The sequence below is a fragment of the Pogoniulus pusillus genome, chromosome 29, assembly GCF_015220805.1.
Source record: "Pogoniulus pusillus isolate bPogPus1 chromosome 29, bPogPus1.pri, whole genome shotgun sequence".
Classification (NCBI taxonomy): domain Eukaryota; kingdom Metazoa; phylum Chordata; class Aves; order Piciformes; family Lybiidae; genus Pogoniulus; species Pogoniulus pusillus.
In genome coordinates, this window is record NC_087292.1 from 12,185,934 (window position 1) to 12,208,038 (window position 22,105).

The 22,105-nt window shown below is 38.1% G+C and overlaps 1 protein-coding gene across 3 annotated transcripts in view; it reads left to right on the forward strand.

Annotated features, from left to right (window-relative positions):
- GNAS (GNAS complex locus) overlaps positions 1-17,389 on the forward strand; it is a 156,243-nt gene extending 138,854 nt beyond the window's left edge. For all 3 annotated transcript variants that reach the window (XM_064167932.1, XM_064167933.1, XM_064167934.1), the window contains exons 6-12: positions 4,321-4,375; positions 6,899-6,972; positions 7,631-7,689; positions 9,453-9,573; positions 10,581-10,711; positions 11,215-11,282; positions 12,148-17,389. In XM_064167932.1, coding sequence (XP_064024002.1) covers positions 4,321-4,375; positions 6,899-6,972; positions 7,631-7,689; positions 9,453-9,573; positions 10,581-10,711; positions 11,215-11,282; positions 12,148-12,294 — 655 coding nt within the window. In that variant the 3' untranslated portion in view covers positions 12,295-17,389. The remainder of the gene's footprint in view (positions 1-4,320; positions 4,376-6,898; positions 6,973-7,630; positions 7,690-9,452; positions 9,574-10,580; positions 10,712-11,214; positions 11,283-12,147) is intronic.
- Positions 17,390-22,105: the final 4,716 nt, after the last annotated feature.

The window sequence follows — 22,105 nt, forward strand, 5'->3', positions numbered from 1 at the left end:
TTCCTAATAGGGTGTAGATAGATAAATAATCTGCTGGGCATTTGCACTAAAGAAATACTAATTTATTTCTGGATGTAGACACTTGAATTGTAAAAACTGGCTTAGAGGTGATTGAGGTAAATAAAATTTTAATTCTTAGGAAGAGCATAATAATTCTTAGTAATATTCTGGTTAATTCTTAGTAATATCTTCATAAAAACACATGACTTGGAGGAAAAAAAAAATCCATTTCCACCGATGCAAAGGACTGCAGGCAATTGACTTACTCCATGTGTCTCCCTTTTAAAATAGGGTTAGTATAAGGTGTCCATTTCAGGATGCAATGGTAGAGGCAAGAAATGCAGCATGAAGAAAGGCAGGCAGGAGTGGTTGTGGGTATGATTTACTGTCCATAAAATACTTTGATACTTTCAGAGGTAAGAAACTTCACAAATACAAAGTTCAAGTGCTGCTGTTGAAGGTTCTAAGTTATAAACATATGTTGTATTTAGCTAGGATTGTAGTTTTGCATTCTCAATATGCAGTGCCATACTGACATTAAAGATGAGATCTTAATGTGTCTTTAAGACAAACATGTTGTGTACAGATTCAGTTTATGAATTGACAACAAAAAAAATCACAACCTCCTGTTAGAAATAAAGCTCTTCAAATATAGGTGTGTTGTCAGTTTGAAGAGGTTTTGCCAGTGTTGTTCTAGACTGAAAACAAAAGCTCTCCTTCACAGAGCAAAAAATAATAATCCTTGTCTGCCAAGCATTTTGTCAGGTCACAAAGAATAAAATTTCAAGTTACTATTTATTGAAAAAGCTGTCAGGAAATGCTGAAGGAAAGGCAGACTGATTTTCCTCCTCCCTATTCTTCCCAAAGCAATGAAGTTATGTTGTTTCTTGAGGCGGAAAGTTTAACGTTTTGTACACCTTTTCAGTGGGGGAAAACAAGTTCTAAGTCTGGCAGCAGCATTGTTCATTCTAGAAATTCACTGCATACAGGAAGAAAACTCTTTCTGTATGGAAAAAACTCGAGGATAAACCAGTATATGGCATACATCTTGATCTAAAAATTCACATGGGCTTGATGTAATAGGCTTATTAAAAGCTTGGAAAGAAATGGGAATACATGTGTGACTTAATTTCTTTGACTTGCAGGAGTTAAGGAGAGCTTCTGCACATCTCTCTTTGTGAAGTCTATCTCCTGAGTGCAGCCCTTAAAATAAAATACACTTGAGTTCACAAAGAAACATTTAAAACATTTTGCATGTTTTTACTTCCTCAAGCTGAGGAAGAGAACCCCAAAAATAAAGTGGTTGGGTTTTGTTGTTTTTTTTTTTTGTTTTTTTTTTTTAATTCTAGATCATTCTGAATTTTTAATACATTTCATTTTAATACCAGGTGCCTTAGACTGAATGACAGCATTTTGCAGAGCAATCACTGGTCCTTTTATTTAGTTATGTTCAGAATCTGGTCCTAAGTGAGAATTGGCAGCAATGCTGAATGAATGATTTGCTTTCTGGAAAATAGCTTTCACGTATAATCTCTGGGAAAATTTTACAGAAGAAAAAACCCAACTGTAACTTGGTGTAAGACTTGCCTGAGTACAAAATCTGGTTTTGTGGTTTGACAGTTTTATTTGAATTATTTCACCAAGGTCACTTTTCTTTCTCCCAGTGAAATTCATTGCTGACATAGTAGATGGGCATATCTCCAGTGTACTTAGAACAGTCTATAACAGCGGTGAGCTCAGCACTCAAGGTAGTACTGAAGGGGCCTCGCTTGTGTTTTGGGTAGAGCATAACAAGGATTAAAATTAGAAACTAATGATGGTGAATTTGTTTTTATTTTTAATTAAGCTTTGTTCTCCCCCAGCTTGATTATTAGTTTAATTTACTGGATAAATTATTTGATCTTGACTGACATTGTCTTAGAATTCTCTGAACAGAGCATATTGATCTTTTCTGAACTCTCATGCTCCCACTGTTGCTCCTTATTTTAGGTGTACCAGACTAGATTGCGATTTTGCTGCTCTTTTCCCCTTAGAGACCAGCTGAAAGAATGTACATGTTTTCTTTACATTTGTGCAAAAAATCGAAGTGATCTTTAAAGGTTTTGCCCTTTCTAAAGTTGCTAGAGCAGACTTAGAAAAAGGCAACACACAGAGGAGGAAATCTTCGTTTAACATACTACTTTGCTCCATTTTCCCTAAAACGTCTCCGGAAGCAGGGTAGGATTTCTGCTAACTATCAGAGTGAAGGACTTGAATGAGTATTGTTGTTACAAATATCAGATGTTAGTGAATGCTGGAACTTGTTCTGGGGGGAAGAAGAAAGGTTTATTCCATTCGACCTTGTTTTACCTGGCATGAACATTGCTATTGGAATTCCTCTCAAGTACAGTACTGCTGCTCCTATGTGGCTGATGTTTTTCAAGGAAATCATAGGCCTAAAAATAGTCTGCATAAACAACAGTAAGAGGTTTGTGCTTTCAGTTCCAGGTTTTAGCAATATCTTCTTGTTATTTTTTAATTGTCAGTTTCCAAAATCCATTAAGCTGATTAGCAGAGTGTTTCAAAACAACACCACCAAAAAAAAATAAAAATCCAAAAATGCACCTCTTGTGGAACCTTGCAGAGAATGTTACACTTAGATAAATCCCATGCAGAAAGTCAGGGTCATTGTTAGTAACACCTTAAAAACTTTATGAAGCTGTTGTGTTCTGAGTGTTTTTAAAGCATCCCCCAATTTGTGGAATTGCCACATGGTTCTGAAACTGTGTTCTTAGGAAAGAATATAATGTGACAACCAAAACATAAAAATTACTTAGAAGCCTGGTAGAAATGAAATAAAAATCCAGCTTGCAAATTGCACTACACATTTTGTCAACGATTTTATCCTTGTGTCTCTGTCTCTGCTTCGGCTTCCATGGTGGAAATTGATCTCTGCACTTTGTCTCATGTTTTTAGCAGCATGTTTACTAAGATAGGTTTTAACATGTTTTAAATTCTGTAGCTCAGACTAAACAGAAGTTACTTTTCGTTTATCTCTGAAGCAAGATGGCCATCTAGTTCCTGGTGAAAAAGGCTTTAAACTGAAGCCACTGTTAAAACGTAAAATATTTTTTTCTTCCTTTCCCTGCTCTTCATTAGGGATAGGGATGCAGGGACTAAAACTGAGGTCTGTGACCCTTGTTGGTTTTACTAGGGGTTTGGTTTCTGATTTATGAATCTGGGATGTGGAAACCTCTTCCTCCCCTTTAAATTCTCGCCTGCGGCCGTAGTTAGCACACTTGAAGTGTACCTCCCTGTGTAGGGAGCCGAAGGCAAAACTCACCGTTTCTTTGTCATTTCTGCTTCATGAAGAATTCATGCAAGGAATTTAAAAGGAAACTTTAAGCATATTGGTTTTAAGACTGTGATTGATCGTTAATGTTATGGGTAAAGTTAAGTGCTGCAGACACCTTGCTAGATCTTTTAGTAATACTGATGGAAGATGTCTGAGCACAGGGTAGCCCTGCTGCCTGCGTGCTCTTCGACAGTGTGAGGTGAGGACAGCATAACATCTGCACCCTGAACTTGCTGGTTTGCTGCGTATCTGAGTCTCATAGTATCACTGCAGTAGAACAGTTAACAGATTGATTCGTAGAGATTTGTTGCTCTTTGAGTTGTAGTGGAAGGTATTTAGGAGGTTGTGGTTAATTAGTAAATGTATTTTAAATATGGCTGGTTATTGTCTTTAAGTAGTGCCTAAAGAATTTGAATAACATACATCTCCTTTTATACCCATCTGGCTTACTAATGCTTCTTTTTCAGAAAGTACACTGAAAAACTGGTACCAAGAATTGACAGAAAAATCAGTACTCCCTCTCACTTAACTGCACTTAAAATTAAGGGGTTAATTTTTTCATTGTTACAGTGATGATTTTTATTTTTTTTTTAATATTCATCTTTCAGGAAAATTATACACAGGCCATTTCAGTGCTTGGTTTACTGTAAGAAGTAGCAGATGATATTGTACAATTTCTATAAATAAATTACTTTAACTGATGGTACGTTTGTTAACGGAGGGAGCTGAGTGGGAGGGGGCTGGAATGAGATGACCAGACCCTGATTAATGAAACTGTGGATTTGGCCCTCTGCTGGGAGCTGCTGAGAAATGCAGGCTTGACGTGCTACTGCATGTATGCGGGGCATTTTGAGTGTATTCAGCATTTTGTGAGTCAGAGTCCATTAAAATACACATGGTTACCTGAGAACCTGGTGGATACTAAAGTGTTTGATAGGTTTTCTGATTTGAGAGGAAAACTTACTCTTTTTCTTTTCTCTCCCCAGTTTTCTAGACAAGATTGACATAGTCAAACAAAATGAGTATACACCATCTGACCAGGTAAGGAAAGTTATCTCAGTGGTTTTCTAAGGACCACACACTTTACATTACTTTGTTGTTTGGATGGACGTGATGTTTATACATGTAAATGTAGTGCAAAATGAAAACCTGCCTAGATTCCGTACTTAGAACATGCTTTTGAGGCACTAAAACTCAAATACCCATTGGAATGAGTAATTTAACATGTTTGTCCTTCTTGCTGAGTAACCATCATGCACTTTCTTAGATGCAGAGTTAGTTGGTGTCTCCTCTGCTCCACTGACCCCCACTGTAAACCAGGGTTTGTAAAAATAACCTTGTTAGATTTTACTTTTTTATCAGAATAGGAGTTGTAGTTTTCACTTTGTTACAGACAATGTGAGCATCTCTTCAGGACCAAATCCTTAAACCAAAATCACATATATAGCTCTAACATTTTGCCCCTAAATCATGTAATTAAGCATAAGTTTGACTCAAGAAAGACTTTGCTAAGGGCAAGTCCTGCCTGACCAATCTAGTGGCTTTCTACAATGCAGCGACTGCGTCAGTGGATCTATCCAGTGTGATCTATCTGGACTTCTGCAAGGCCTTTAACACAGTCTTGCACAACATCCTTTTCTCTAAGGTGAAGAGTTATGGATTCAATGGATGGACTGTTCAGAATATAAGAAATTGGCTAGATGGTTGCATCCAGAGGGTAATGACCAACAACTGGATGCCCAGATGGAGATAGGTGACTAGTGATGTCCCTCAGGGGTCCATACTGGGACCAGTGCTGTTCAGTATGTTCATCAATATTGTGAACAGTGGGATTGAGAACACCCTCAGCAAGTTTGCAGCTGCCACCAAGCTGAGTGAGACAAGGTGTCATCCAGAGGGAACTGGGTGCAGGTCTTGAACCTGGGTCAGGACAATCATTGTTATTAATAGAGGCTAGGTGAGGATATGACAGCTCTGTGGAAAAGGACTTGGGGTGGAAAGAAAGCTAGTCATGAGCCAGCAGTATGTCCTTGCAGCCCAGAAGGCTGATGGCATCCTAGGCTGCATCAAAAGGAGTGTGGCCAGCAGATTGAGATGCAGTTATATCCTTCAACTCTACTCCAGCAAGACCTCACTAGTACTGTGTCCAACTGTAGGGCCCTCTGAGGGAGACAGACATGGACCTGAGGGTGTGTGTGCAGAGGAGTGCCACAAAAATTATCAGAAGGCTAGAGCACTTCTATGAAGACAGTCAGGGAGAATTTGGATTGTTCAGGCTGGAGAAGATAAAGCTCTGAGGAGACTCTGTAAGCAGCCTTCTAGTACCTGAACGGGGCCTACAAGAAAGCTAGGAAGGGACTGCATGTAGCAACAGGATGAAAGGCAGTGGTTTTAAACTAGAGCAGGGTAGATGTAGATTGGACATTAGGATCAAATTCTTTACTATGAGGGTGGTGAAACATTGGAGTGGATTGTCTGGAGATGTGGTGGAGACCCCATCTCTGGAGACATTCAGGGTCAGACTTGATGGATCTCTGAGCAACCTGATCTACCTGGGGATGTGTCTGTGCACTGCAGTGGGATTGGACTAAATGACCTTTAAAGATCCCTTCCAACCCAAACATTCTGTGATTCTGTGTTATCAGTTTTATATCAGTTTTATATTGGGAGGAAGAGTATGTGCTGCAAATTTGTATGCTGCTTAGACACAAAAACGTGTAAGTCTTAAATTACAAAACCTGTAGTTGAATTCAGAGTGGTATTTTGTAGTTAGTTATATTTAGGCAGCATACTCAGTCTGCAGCAGATGCAAATTAGGTTCTTCTGGATCCATTAACTACTAGGCACCATATGTGGCTGTCACAGCTTTGCAATGCAAGGCATATAAAAGCCAGTACTGCCTGGGTTTAATAGTATTTTGTGGCCCTTGTGGCAGTTGCAGTTGTGTGTGGCTTACAACTTCTGATGATCAGTTTTTTCTGCACAGGAAATTCCAATTTTTAGTTTTGAAGAGCCCAAGTTTTATAAGGCTTAAGTGGTTGAGCTCTTGGTTATTTCAAGGGAAAACTAGAATATTCTGACTCTTAGACACTTCATCTAATAGCCAAGCAGTGAACAGATAGGAGAGAGATCATTTGAGGCTGGGAATTATCTGGTGGTAAAGATCCTGCTGTGTGCCACAATCCCACTGAAATCTGTGAATGCATTATCTAGTCACTGAACTTGATGACCTCTGGAGGTCCCTTCCAACACCTAGCATTCTCCAGGGATGGGTCTGTGCTGTTATCACTCCCTGCTTTAAGTGGCCTGTAAAAGTTTCCTCTAATTCCAAGCTTGCCATTAAAACCGGCTTGTGAAAATACTTTGAAAGTTGCTCACACCCATGCGTGCACACATGTTCAAGATCAGAACCACAACTGCAGGTTCCCAGTGCCCTGGTCTCTGGGTTTGCAGTACAGCACATACATTGTCAGCACTCTCAGGGTAACAGCATTTTATTTCTCTTGCTGCATATATGAAGAATTATCAAGTACCATGTTGAATGACTTCTCCTTTATGCTCTAGGATCTTCTCAGATGCAGAGTTTTGACATCAGGAATTTTTGAAACCAAGTTTCAGGTGGATAAAGTAAACTTTCAGTAAGTATCCTCTTTTTTTTTTTATAGTACAGTGCAGACAAATGTCAGGGCAAACCAGAGACTAGTCTACCACACAGTCATTGAGGGTACTGTATTTCTTTAGTTGATGTGTAATAGAAAACTTGTATTTTAGTATAGTTTTTTATATGTAGTAGTCTGGCTTTAAGGAAAATTAAATTGATGTACCATTTTCTGCTTTTTGTTTTAAACCATGAAAACCACAACATTTTAAATCTATTTTTACTAATGCCTTTTCTGTATATTTAATTCATTGCATGTATCTACAGTGACACATTTGACCAAAAATTGGTACATATCTGAGTAACAGAATGTTCTCTTTACTGCCTTAGGTGAGAAAGATTGCTTGACCCAAACAAAAATTGCTAAGTTTTAGTCTGGTCTTGTTGACTTTAGATTTGTGATACTTGTTTCAACAGATGACTTTGTTGTAGGATGTTTCTTAATGTCTTGGCTTGTGAGAGTGAAAACAAATCTGCAATGTACATATGCCAGAAATTCTTGCCTCCAACCTGTTCAGGTTCTCTTAATCCTTGATTCATTTCAGCTTCTATTTCTTCCTGAAATTTCTTACATTTTCTGTTTGTGTTTGGGGAATAAAAACTCAAAATGTATTCTGACTGGATTTTTTTTTCCTTAGTATGTTTGATGTTGGAGGACAAAGAGATGAACGCCGAAAATGGATCCAGTGTTTTAATGGTATGATTAGAATCTATGTTTGCTTTATAAAATAGCTCTCTGTAAAAAATTAATGCTCATTCTTAATTTTCACACTGCATGAAAGCTATCTTCTTTCCATGTAGCTTGATAAGGAATTACCTGAACAGTCAGACAGGATGGAGTATTTCTTGACACATGAGCTTCTCTTGCTGCCTAGAGTATCTTTATGGAGAATGTAGGTGGAAGGCAATTATGTTTGACAACTTAATGTAGTTTGTCCATTTTCTTTGGCTTTCCTATTTTTGTTTAACTAGGTTTTTTTAGCAGTGGGTTCATGCGTTGTTTGCCCTCTATGTGGTTGTTAAATTCCCAATTATAATCGGTCTTCCACTTGAAGATGGTTTACATATGTTTGTGTCTGTACAAAATACATGATTACAGGAAAATTAATATATGCATAAAAAGAGAATATCATCTTTTTGTACATAATTGCAGCCACATTGCTATGTTAAAAGTGCTTCATGCCAAGCCAGCACTGTACAAAAATGCAGTGTGACGTTGTAGGGAGCATCAATCTTGTTAGCCATGGAGTCACACAGGGTGTGTGATGCGCTACAGCACTGTGTACTGTAGCCCCAAAATGTGCTTGCCAAAAAAGTTCATGATAGTTTATAAATTGGCACTTTTCTAGGAATCTGTGTGTATTAATATAAGTTCTAGAAAAACAGTCCTGAGGGGCAGGAAACATAGAGCCAAATGGCCTTGTTTAAGTAACCTGCATATAAGCTGGATTCTTTGGAATGCTGAGGTAGCATCAGCCAAAATACAGGTAAGACCACAGGCACTGTGGGACATCTGGAATCTTAGCATTAATGACCCCATCAGTCCAGTTCAGGTGTTTATATTCTTAACTCCCATGCAATTTAAATGAGTAGTTCTGAGATGTTGCATGTACCTTCACCACAGCCGTTTGTTTCACTCTGTATCTCCATCTAGATGCAAAACCTTTCTCTACGCAGGTTGTTTTGAAGCTAAAGTTGGTGAAAATGTTTTGTCTCTCTTGTTCTTGGGACAAAATATTTGTGAGGCTATGCAAAGGTCTGTCCTTTTGTAGAGAAGCTGTAATGAGATTCTACAGAACAGATAAAGTAGAAGGCAGCTTAGAATCCATTGTGTTTCACTACGATTAGTGTCAGTGTATAACCTAAACCCTTTATAGACATGTGGAACTACTGTGCAATATTTTCTTCTGTGCTATTAATAACAGATTTGTTTGGGTTTTACCTCTGCTCCTTCCTCTTCCTGTTCCCTTATGACCTGACTCATCTCTTCTACTGTTGGCCTGTTAGGTAAATGAGGCTGCAACTCAGTGCAAGGGGTCTAGAGCAGCACAGACACACAGAAACAGAGATCTGGATTCTGTAATCCTGGGAATATCTCCCAAGAAGAAGAGAGTAGCTTCTGAGCTGCACAGTGCACTACAGGACTAGAAAATAAACCATGGATTCACAGCAGTGTGCTATTCATATTCACACAGACAGTGCCATTTATCCTTTTTTTTTCCTCTTGCTTCTGTTTCTTCCTTTTCCGTGTTTTCTGTTGTTCTGTCTGTTCCTGCCTTTCCTAGATTTAGTAGTTTCTTTCCTTTCTTTTTGTTTCTGGTACTTAGAAAGCTGTCAGCAGGAGCATTCCAGTCTGTTGTCTTCGTGAAGCTTGAAAGTCTGGCAGATTTTTACTGAATTTTGGGATTCATGGATATTTTCTCTGGTTTGGTATTAACTACTGGGTATTTCTTGATTTAGATGTGACTGCTATCATATTTGTGGTGGCGAGCAGTAGCTACAACATGGTTATACGAGAGGACAATCAGACCAATCGGCTTCAAGAAGCACTAAACCTCTTCAAGAGTATCTGGAACAACAGGTCTGTGAATTGAAGCTTCATTGTTCCTACTACATAAATTGATAACCTGTCTTACACTATATTCAAGGGTTGTGTACTGGGTTAATTTTCTTCATAGCAGCTCATAAGATGCCATGGTTTAGATTTTGACTGAAACAATACTGGTAACACACTAATGTTGTAGCTGTTGCTGAGCGATGTTTGGGGAGCATGAAAGCCTTCACTCTTTCTCCCCAGTAAGTAGACTGGGGGTGCAGAATAAACTGGGAGGGGACACAAGCAGGCAGGTGACTCAAACTAATCAAATAGGTATCCAATACTAAGTAAAGTCATGCTCAGCAATGAAAGAGAAAAGAGAGAGTTTAGCCATTTGCTGGGTATTGATCTTCCCACAGGAGGTGGTGAATGATGGCATCACTTGGTTTGGTTTGTTCTCTTCTATATTCTTTCATTTTTTAAAACAATTATAACTTAGAAATTTTTTTATCTTAATCTCCAGATTTTATTTAATTCTTCCTTTCGTCTTCCCCTTTGTGGGGGGAAATGGGTGAGCAGCCGTGTCGTGCTTCACTGACCATTTGGGTTAACCTCCAACCTTAGCATAGCCTTTGTTGTTTCCTCCTCACACAGTCCAAACTAGTCTTTGATCAGCTACTGTCAGGACATTACATTAATGTCTGCTACATGGCTGATGGAGGGAAACTCTTGAGAGGTACAGATGGGTGGTTGCCATATTGATACCGGAGCGCTTACATCAGGGAGGGAGTAGCACACTAAAAAGTGGCTATGTTCACCTGTGTGATGCATTTGAATTAGCAGGAGAAAGCGGGCAGCTTTCATTGCCCATGTTAGAAGCCCACACCCAGCTCAGGATGTGTACACCTGGAATTGCACAATTGGATTCAAATGTAAAAGGAACCTTTCAAAACCATTGCAGTATGTCATGCACTGCTGTCTCCCAAGCTGGATTAAGACAGAGTTTTTTGCTGCATGATCTTAGCAGAGTGTTTGGTGTCTATTTTCTACAGGTGGCTACGGACCATTTCAGTAATTCTTTTCCTGAATAAACAAGACTTGCTAGCAGAGAAAGTTTTAGCAGGGAAATCTAAAATTGAAGACTACTTCCCGGAATTTGCTCGCTACACTACACCAGATGATGGTAAGGTTTTTAATTTGTGTTAGCCATTTGTAATGTCTTCATACATCACATCAATGATAGTTTTGGTAATTTCAACTAAGACTTGAAATATCTGAAGTAGATGTCATTGTCTTTCAGCTAAATTATAATGTAAATTCTATGTATTAGTAATGAGAGGATCCTAGAATTTATACAGTTACTATCTTACTAATGTTATCATGCCAAAATCTGTTACTTTGATGCAGACCACAGTACAGCTTGTCACAAAGGTGTTCCCTGGAGTCCCCCAGTCATATCTGTGGTCATTTCTCTAACCTGCCAAAAGCCTGGACTACGGCCACTGTAATGTTCCTTCACTCTCCTGCAGTCTTTTTGTTCTAAGTAATGCTATGCTTTGTCTTCTAAGCAGTTCTGCAAAACATGTTTCTGTTATATGTGAGCTGAAAACAGAACAAGTTACAGGTTTTAGGCACTGTCACAAAAAACATTAGTTGTAACGAGATGCTTACTTTATTGTTCATCAGCAACTCCAGAGCCTGGTGAAGATCCTAGAGTTACAAGGGCCAAGTATTTTATTAGAGACGAGTTTCTTGTAAGTATTTCCTTTCTTTCAGTATTTCTTACATGATTCTTTTCAAATACAAGCTCTTACCTTCTACTATTGCACTGCTACTTCTTCTGCTGTTTACATTTAACATCCACACTGCATAAACCACTGTTACATTCAAGAGCTTTACTGCTGTTTGTTAGCTGCCCTTTGGATATTTGTTTGTTGACACTGTGTAATCACATAGCAAAAGAAATGTTGAAAATTAAGAAACCTCAGACAGGGTAATGAATGAAGTCCTGCTGTTATTAGTGAGACCAGATTTTTATTCAAATCATTATTTCTAGAGATGAAGACTAATCAGGATATACACCATGTGTAAAATATTAATGTTCCTCTCACTTTATCTTTCCCATTACTGGTCAGAAATGGTTTCAAAATGTTATTGCAGTTCCCTATAGTGGTAAACGTAGCAATCAAAATGTGGACTCATTTTAAAATGAAGAAAAATAGAATTTGGAGTGGGTTTTTTCGTAAGTTCTGTAAGCAGGGATAAAAACCTTGTGAAAGGAGCAAAATTTCACTTCTTTTATGGATATATTGACTAGGAGTTGTGTGGCTCAATTGACCACAGCTGCATACAAATAACAGCACTTTTCTTGAGTTCTCTTTAAAACCTGCAGTTGGTGTGTGGTGACCTTCTCACCGTGTAATTCTGATCATTTCACATGCCATGGTTTAGGTGAGAAAGTGAAAGACTCTGGGTATTTCGCCACTTAGTTGCCCCTTTTGAAAACGCAACTCACACATGCGTATCCTAACCTTCATTCATCTGAGCTTTGAGAACATGGGGTTTCTTCCTCAGTCAGTTTTATTTTAACCCAGTATCCCTCTCTCTTACCTTTAACAGAGAATCAGCACAGCAAGTGGAGATGGAAGGCACTATTGCTATCCTCACTTCACATGTGCAGTGGATACAGAGAACATCCGGAGGGTTTTCAATGACTGTCGGGACATTATACAGCGCATGCACCTTCGCCAATACGAGTTGTTGTGATGGAGAGCATTTTTTCTGTGTTTTGGACTCCTTATTCCTTATGAGAAAAAAAAAAAAGAAAAACCCCACCCTTGTCCACATAGGGTGGAAGAGAACTGTTTGAATCTCCCATTGATTTGCACCCCTCAACTTTTTTCTCCTTGCTGGACAATAGCAGCACTTCTAAGCTTGCTTCTGTACCCCTCGGACAGTTTGAGGTGGCCCCTAACACGTAAAAGGCCATTTCCATGAGGATTCCCTAACACTGTTATTAACAAAAAAGAGGGGGGAAAAAAATAATTGAAAGCCCTGAATGTGGAGCACCTGAAAGAATTTAGGATAAAAAAAAAAAACAAACATAAAACAAAAGTTGGGGAGAGAAAACTGTAGGTAATTTAGCACTGTTGTGGGCATAATCATGTAGCCCAGGATCTCCACTCTGTATCGTTCACTGCATCAGACTAAAGAAGGTGCCGAGTCACAGACCAAGTTTGAAGACAGACACTTGGGTTTGGTTCTCTGACTGTAATGTGGCTTTGAACGAAAATACTGACAGTTCTACAGCAGAGCTAGACAGTGCAAAAACCAACTGCTACCTTTCAGAAGGGTATTTTTAAAACCAGTCTTGGTGGTCTAAAGACAACCATGGACATCTATGAATTGAACTGCGTATGGCCTGTGATTGCAGAAAGAGTTAACCACACACTGTTTTCAGTTTGTCCACTGATGATCCTGTCTGCTATAAAAATCATTATCTGGACTGTAGTCCTCACAGTCTTTCCCTTCTTTTTCTTCTTCCCTCCCCTCATTTTTTATTTTACTGCTGGATTATTATTCTTGTACAGACTGTAAAATGTATTATTTTGTACAACTTTATTGAAAAAAAAAAACCCTTGTAGAAGATCTTTGTGCCTTGATTATGGCTGTACCTGTACAATGAGCTAAGATGTAAGTATGTTTGATTGCGCTGTACAGCTTTGTCAACCCTATCTGCAGCATTAGCTCAAGGTAGGGAAAATTTATCTGTAGTTTAGTTTTTCTGGTTTATAAAAGAAGGAAAAATACTGTTTAGTAAAAAAAAAAAAAAAAAAAAGAAAAAAAGGAAAAAAAAAAGGAAAAAAAAAAAGTACAAATTGTGCAAACTTAACCACTTTAAAAGTGAGGTCTTCAACAAGTGACCAGATGTTGCAGCATCATGCTTTTTAATTTTTAGCTTTAATTCATTTAAATCTCTATCCAAATGCAAAACATGGCTTGTTTCTACATAAACCAAATTTTGCTACAAATTATAAATGTTAGTCTTTGGTCATTCATAGTCCTTTTTGCTAAAGACAAAACCAGAACAATAACAGACACATAGGGCATCAAGCAGGTCTGGTGACCATCTCTAGACTGGGCCAAATACCCACCAACCTCCACTGACGCTGCGTGGGCAAACTACTACCAGGATGACAAGGTGTGCACTGCCCTTGGATTTGGCCACTGAATTCCAGTTTCAAATGACATTTTTATTTCTCTTTTAATAAAGAGATACTTTAGAACCTTTTTGTTTTATATTAACTATATAAGTAGCTTAAAGTGAAGATGTGTGGATTTTTCTTAAACTTGAATAATTTATGCAAATTATATGCTTAGAACAACATGTGGTACAGTAAAAAGAAAAAGAGCAAAAATCACTGTAGCAATAAGAGAGCATGTAATTTTAGTAACTACTACACTGCTTTATATTTTATACCTAGGTGTTTTATGTCTCTGTGAGTGTGTTACTTTTTCATGTGTCTAAAACCTACATGTACAATTTGTACAGAGTCGGAAATTACAGCTGTAATAACACATCTAGAACAGTGTTAGCCTATATTACTCAAACACCCCTGTTCACCCTTCATCCACACCCCTAAACTGATCTGGATCTTACGGCAGTGACTTTAAAAGGAAAACAAAAGAAAGAAAAACACCAAAATACTTGCCTCTTTGCCTTTCACACTAGCTTCCCTCCACCCAAGAGACTGTGTTAACTTTGTTTTTTGGGAAGAGGTCCAGTTTAAATTACAATTAGGGTGTGGTCAGTGATGTCTGTGCAGCTAGATTTGCTTCAGGTATCAGATGCCTTTTTAATACTAAGAACCACAACTGTTCAGAATTCTGAGTTTGCATTGCGTTTGTGGCTAAACTTAAAAATGAAATCACCTCCCCTGTTCCCACTTAAAGAGCAGGGATGTGATGGAGTTACTGTCTCATCTCTCTTTGTTCCAAATTAGTAGTGGTCTTCCTGATGACACTAAATGGGATAAAATTTTTAGCTGCATTTGCTACTCACCTTTTTAAAATGCTCTTTCCTGTTCACAGGTTTAGAAAGTTGCCACCAGAACTTTGTAGAACTGCAGAGAACACGACTGAAAATAGCCCCCTACAATTCAAGAATGTATCCAGTGCCTGTAGGTTAAGGGCTGGTGTTTCCACTAGGTAAAAATGGGACACATATAGTGGAAAGAAAATCCATTGTGAGCCTTAATTTTAGTTACAGGAGCCAAAATCTTTATTTTAGTGCCAACCCTTAACTTTTTAAGCCTAGGAGGAGTTGGTGTAAAGACCAAATTTATAAATGGAGAAAAGCTGTAATGGAGTGAGGAATGTAATCTCTCATCTGAGAGAAACAAAGCACCTCCATTAAAAAGAAAAAAAAAAGCTTCTTCCTCTGACAGTGAGAAAGCTGCATAATAACAAGGATATAAGATAGCAGTTTAAGAAATCTAAAGCTTTATATGAAAAGAAATGTTTAGGGGATGCTTGTTTGTTTTGTTCTGTTTCGTTTTTCCTGAAGAAAAAGGCAATTGTTTTGAATATGGTCAAGTTGCACAAGTATGGAGTGTGTGTGGTCTTAATGTCTCAGTATTGCCTTTGTTAGTCTCTTTATTAGTCCATGCAGTTTGGTGGCCTGGTAAATGCAAGTCTTATTTTTAAGCTTTCTTTTTTTTTTTTTCTTAATACAAAAACAAAACATAAAGCTTTAATGCTTGCTATTTAATAAGTAACTGTGTTTTCTTCTGTCTCTAATTTAGTGGCCATAATTTGCAGTTAATTGAACCATTCCAACTTAAAGGTTACCCATATTTCCTAGTTTTGTTTTATTTATTTATTTGAACTTCTTGTTTTCATGATTGAGGACTTTCACTTCTGTCTCATTCATTTGTTTGGAAACTTCTGACCTTACAGCCAAAACTTAACTCATTCTACTCAGTATTCATCATGATGCTGAAGTGTAAGATACCTGCAAATGTAAACACTACCACTTTTACTAATAAAAGCAAATACAGTGTTTTAGGGCACATTTGCATCACTATAGCTGAGGTTGTGTCAGTATTTCCATTATAAACCCATAGAGGATCTATATCTTGGCATTAAATTGTCCTCAGCTAAATATTTGCTGTACAGGGCTTCTACTGAAGCATGATTTGGTGGGTTGGTTTTTAAACCATTTCCAACACAAACTCTTGTTTCTGTTTTAAGTTATACAATTGTTTTGTTGGAGGGGGGTTGTGGTGGTTTAAAAAAAAACAAACAAATAACAAAACCAACAAACCTGATTCAGGATGGGTTTTGGCACTTCTGTAATTCAGAACTGGTTTTGATTTTAAAACATAACCTTTGGCAAGCCAGTAACCTACAATATGGTCTGATCATTTTGGGTATTTTGTAAAAATAATAATAAATTGTAGAGATGTTGTCATTTCAAAATCAGCTACTGTGCATTTGCAGTAACTTCTTTCCAGTAGCCAGTGTGATGCAGCAGAATAGAGAAAACCGAAGGGGTTGGGTTTTGGTTTTGTTTTTAATAGTGTGGAGAGGTAAATTCGCTACTGATTAGAAGAAGATTCAGCTGCTTCTGAAAGCATCAAAAACTGCTCTCTTAGAGGCTGCAACTGGAGCTCTGCAAGTTGTTAGGAGCAGGCTTTGATGCAAAAGCGTATGAAGGCATGCTGGATCAGTTGTTGTAGACAGGAGCCCTGAGGGCTTATCTTCATTTATCTAAAAACTATTTTGAGTCATGGCATTGAAGATAGGATTTAACTTAGCTGTGTCATTAACCCCAGAGGAACTGAAGCTAATTCTATTCCAGGGTGTTGCACATAATTGATACCTGCAGGATCATTTAGCAGTAAATCTATGCACAGAAATATGAATATTCATCACTTTAGAATCGTGTAATGAGTTGTGGCGCAATATTCCTGTAAATGATGTAGGATGCTTTGTATTCTATCCTGTTTTCAGATGTCAAAAGTTATGTACCAGGAAAAACAAGAAGCAGAAACATTATTACACAGGAAGCTGACCACAGGTAATGGACACAGACCCCATGACAGCTGAGTACCAGTCCAGTGCCTTAGTGACAATACTGTTGGTGATTGGTGCTATACAAATGTCCAAGATTGATGAAGCTGTTCTAAGTTAGGTAATTTATTTTGGAAGAGAGCAAGTTCTCATCTTTCCTTAACTGTATCTAATATGCTATGTATATTTTTAACAATGCTGGCATTTGGAAGACCTATTCCATGGAAATAGGTGACAAAATTCCTACTAGCTGTTGAGAAGCAGGATCAGGGCCATAGATGGTAGTATCAGTGGAAATCTCATACAGGAACAGGTCCTCATCCCTAAAATACATGTTGCATTGTTCTAACAGTAAAACTATCTGCAAGCAAACATCTATTGGTAGTCAAAACCCCAAACTGTACCCTTCTTCCTCAGCTTGATACTTCTGGAAATTCATCCCCGGAGAAAAAGTCTTTCTGTTCTGTGACAAACTTTGAAGTGTCTTTGTAAATAAAATAAGCTACAAAGGGGGATTTCTGAGCCTCTGCTGATGAAAGCCGTTACACTGAAAAATCTGGTGACTGACAAGATAGAAATTCCAGTAGGGAACATATTTTAATTCTGGTCATAACCAGATAGTGTAAATACTGTGAGTGGGTGTGTTTCAGTTACTCAGTAGGTAAACTGCTTCAGAGTACTTCACTGTATTGCAGAGATTGCTAAAAAATCAGCCTGAGTACTGGCTTCATTATTAATTGTTTTCAACCCTGATTCTCATCTTATTAAAAGTTAAAACTGCTTTTTACCCTGTCTACTTTTCATGTCCTGAGCTGAGCAAAATGGGTGCAGTTTAAAGCAGAAGTCTTGGAAAAGCAACTTGGGAGGAGGTGGGGAGACAAATTAATCTCTTACTGTGTTAAACATAAGAATAATAAGGTGGTTTTTTTTCCCTAACTTCTGGGTTCTATAAGCTTAGTCTCGTTCTGTGTTAAAACCCAGGGAGTTCTCTAAGTTAAGAGCAAGTGCTTACTGATACCTCTGCAATAAGGAGTAACTGACCAAATATGTCACAGGTCATTTTAAGAAAAAGAAAATAATCCCACCAAACCAGAATTTACAAGTTTTCCCATGTTTTTTGTTGGGTTTTGGGTTGTTTTGGGGTTTTTGATTGGTTGCTTGGTCTTGGGGTTTTTTTTGTGGGGGTGGTTTTTTGTTTGTTTTTTGTTTGTTTGTGGGGCTGGGGTTGATTTTGTTCGTTTGTTTGTTCCACTTAGGAAGTCTGCCTCAGAAATCTTTGTTTTAGTAACAGGATAGAATACAGTCTTTAGACATCCCAAATACAGACAGAATACATTTTTGAGAGAAAAACTTCAGTTGTTAGTGGTTTTCTGTAACATAACATGATTTCTAAGGCTGAGGTACAAGTAGAAAAATGTAAAGAAATTCAACATTAAATGTGAATATGTCTTCACTTTACCCTGGTACTAAATGAGTTGGCTAATACTTTGTTTTTGCTAATATACTGCTGTTGAAGTTTGGAGAAAGAACAAGCTAAGGACAGAGGCAGTAATGATGGTAATTCAGTTCTGTTGTTCTGTTATGCAAATTCATGTGTTTAGGCTGTGGACTTTGGGTGCATTATCTGTAGTGAAGTACAGTGTTTCTATTTATAGCTTTACAGTATTTGATACCAACTTTGACTTGCATCCTTCCTGCAACCAGAATGCTGGAGTGCCAGCAGGGTTCAAGCAGAGAAGGACCTCCTGCAAAAGGGTTATGAGTTACTGCCTCAAGCTTGTGACCATGAGGCTGTTTGAAAAGGGGGCCCATTCTGCTTTTTCACTCCATCAGTTTTCTGTTGGCAGAATCAGAAGAGCTTCCTTAAAAAGTAAAAGGAAGGGTTTGGATGATAGAACCAAATACGTGTCTGTATTAAGACCTCAAAGTGCTGATGAAAGGTACTTTAAACTTGTATGAAGCTGGATCCACAGCAAACAGCCTGTCTTTGCTGAAGTGTGTGTGTGATGATTCATGTACCTCAGTGGGTTTCATCTCTTTTTTTTCCTCTTTTTTTCTTTCCTTTTTTTTTTTTTTTTTTTTTTTTTAATGGCTTGAAGGCACAACAGCCAAACTGAAGCAACAGATTTCATGGAAGTTTTGGTTCTAACCTTGAGTTCTGTTCCCCACAGGGCAAAACTCTGCTGGGCGGTCATCTATGTAAGGCAGTTTGGAAGCCTAATGCTGCCACAACTATGGCTCTTGTTAACCTGTTTGTGATTTAAAACTGGGGAGCTTGCAAGTGCTGGTTCTGTCCAACACCATGGTCCAAGAACTGTCATCTTTGGATTCAGCTACTTTCTCCTGTCCACGCCCCACCTTCTTATAGTATATATGGTTGATGGGAGAGTAGAGCAGCTATGAAAATTAAGGAGACAGCATCGTGGAAAGTTCAAAGGAACTTGGAAAAACTAGGTATGAACAAGAACCCTAAATTCATCACATTGGACACTGAAAAATATTTATGGGAGAAATTCTTTATTCCCCAGATAAGTGACCTAGTCTGGAATCCTCACACAAATGTTCAAGGTCAGAGGATGTATTTAGCTGAAAAAACAGGATATATCCAGCTAAGGAACTGCAGAACATGCACTGACTGTATGCAGTGAAGTTTAATTATCAGTATGCAAATCAAATGGAACTCGCTTTGAAGCAAGCAAATGTTTCCAGTGTAGGTTCATCTTGAAAACTAATTTGGGCATTGTGAGATTGCCTTTAAGCAGTCTACAGCATATAGTTCCAACTTCTAAGTTCATGTTTGGAGAAGGCTGGAATGACACGATGTCAGGAGCCTTTTGTCTGAAAATACTCATTGGTTATCTAGCAAAGTGTGTTCAGTGTTTGGAATAAGACTTGCCAGTCATTCTGGATCTTAAGGTACAAACAAAAATCTTTAATCTTGGGGTTCTGCTTGAGAAAGAAGGATCAATCAGCCCAAACTCCTTAGCCTAAGCTGATGCTGTGATTTCCTACTCAGTTTGAAAGTTATTATCTGTAGTTGAATGTATTGGCTGATTTGTAAAGGGCCAATGGTACAGAATATAAATTTAGGACAGAAGAATTTGTGGAGGGCAAGGGCAGTGCTACCTACCATTGAGAGAATACCAGGGTGGTGGTTTGGGTTTTCTTTAATATGAGCAAAAGGCCAATAGTTATGTTGGAAGTCAGCTCTTCTGTTTGGGATTGTTCTTTTGTTCTCAGGAGGAACCAAATGAAATTGAATTATTTCATTAGTAGGTAGGAATCTTGAATGATAGTCAAGTAACATGTTCCAGAAGCAAGCGACAGATTGTGATGATTAGGTGGGACTGGAAATTGAGCATTCAGTAATTGGTTCATTCTTTACTCCCTTAGAAAAGCCATTTCCAACCTTTCTGAAACCAACTTTCAGTTCTGTTTAAAACAACAATAAAAAAGGTAAAATACAGAAATAAGGTTTTTTCCCACATTTCTGGAAATGTGGCTCTGGAAATTCTGGCTCTTCTTCACACACAGCTACATTCCAAGATGCCTTTACCGCTTCTTCAAACATGCAGTACAGACCCCAAGGCTGGCATTCATAGTATATTTATTGGGATTTAAAAAAAAACCAAAAACTATCTTTAACATGCTCACTGCCTCATCAAAATCTCATTAGATGGGATTTGTGATGCAAAAAAATATTTTACACACAAAATGTAGACAAATATGCATTTAGCGGGGGAAATGTTGCATTTATTTGCTGGATAATAAAATCTTTCAGGGACATTCTGGTAAATCTAAGTGCTTTTACTTATAAATGTTTCACTGAAACTTTGTAAACCAGAAATCTGTATGGGAGAACACAGTTAAAGCCAAGAAGACAACCAACATTGGTTCCATTTTAAGTTGTAAAAGGTTAGTTTGCAAAATCAATTTCTGTTACATTTTGTGTTTCGTCCAAGTTTAAATGATACCTTGAAACAGTTGGGTTTGATCTTTGCTGCTTCTTTACTCACCTGAAGTGGGGAAAGCTTGGGTATTTAAATTCTTCTGCAAAGGGCTATTCAATGAATGTCTGGCTCTGTTACAGGTCCTTAGTTTCCTCCTCAAGGAAAGTCAAAAGTAAATGCTTTGAGTATTGTTCGTTCTTTATACAGTAAAGTATATATCCTCATTTTCTGTTACTGCAATCAAAATAAAAGTATAAAAGTATATAAAGACAAAAGAACTTCTAGTTTTAAAATTTAGACACTGAAATCACTAGTATCATTATTGTCTAATACTACTCTGTGTTGCTATAGTGGGTGCTGTGGACTTTTCCCTTTTTCTACTCAACTAAGCACTGTGTTTTGTAGCGTCATTACCACTCAATCCTACGAGTCCAACTGTTGTCACTAGACAAAACCTTTACCTGCTCTGAAAATCCTTTACTGAAGCTATGATGTACTATTTCAGGTCATAAATTTTGAGCACTAGGAAATTCTCCAGACCACAGATCCAAATATCCTACCTAGAAGATGAAGAGCAAATTTCACTTGTACAAGACGTATGTATTTGAGCTTTCCGTAAAGAACTAGAATCTCCTTGTAAGCCTCACAAAGCCTCAGCTTTGCAGTTTTCCTGTCCAGTTTTGTCTGAGTCTTATTAAGTTCTGTACTCACTTTTCTTCCAATTTTGAATTCCCTGAGCCTTCTGTTAGGCTGTGCCTTCAGAGAACTTGTCCTACATCTTTTAACACCCTGCATCATTACAGGCAAAACAAGCAAACAACCACAACCACCAAAAAATGCAGCTCATGAAGCACATATGTGTAGATGTTTCCTGTTTGACTCTCAGAAAATACTTTTATTTCTTGGTTTGGGATGAATTAAATTCAGGTCTGGTATTTTCTTAGGAGTTCTGGTTAATCACAGTGTCTGTTCCAAGTACGTTATTCTTTTCTCACGTCTATGAGATGGAAATTGCCCACTAACTAAATGGAAACAAGCCAAAATCTTTTTCTCAAGGATATTTCCATTGGCCTCCAGCCCCAGCCTGTCACTTCACTCCCAGGTCTTTCCTCATAAAAAATGGCTAGTGCTTCCTCAAGTGTTAAAATGTTACCTTACTGTCTTCCTGGCTGAAGGCAGTCGTCTCACACAGGTAGAGAATGTGTCCATTGTGCCTCCGCTTCAAATCCATGCCTTTAATGTTGAAAAAGTCTCTTTTGCTTTCTATTCACAGAGCAAAATGAACATTATCCTTGGCTCACAAAGGTACTGAGCAAATGGTTCAGGAAGAGTTGCTTCACCACTGTAAGACAACATGTGACAGCACAACTCATGCTGTGCTGCAGTTTCAGCTGGTGGTGTATATTTTCTATACTGGAATTTTAAGCTCAGTAAGTGCTTTAACTAGTAGAGTGAGCACACTTAAAGACTGTGGCTCTGGAAGATCCTATGACAGCTTATTTCTGAACAGATCTTTTTGGCCTTTCCTACCAAGTGATTTTATGGACTGCACG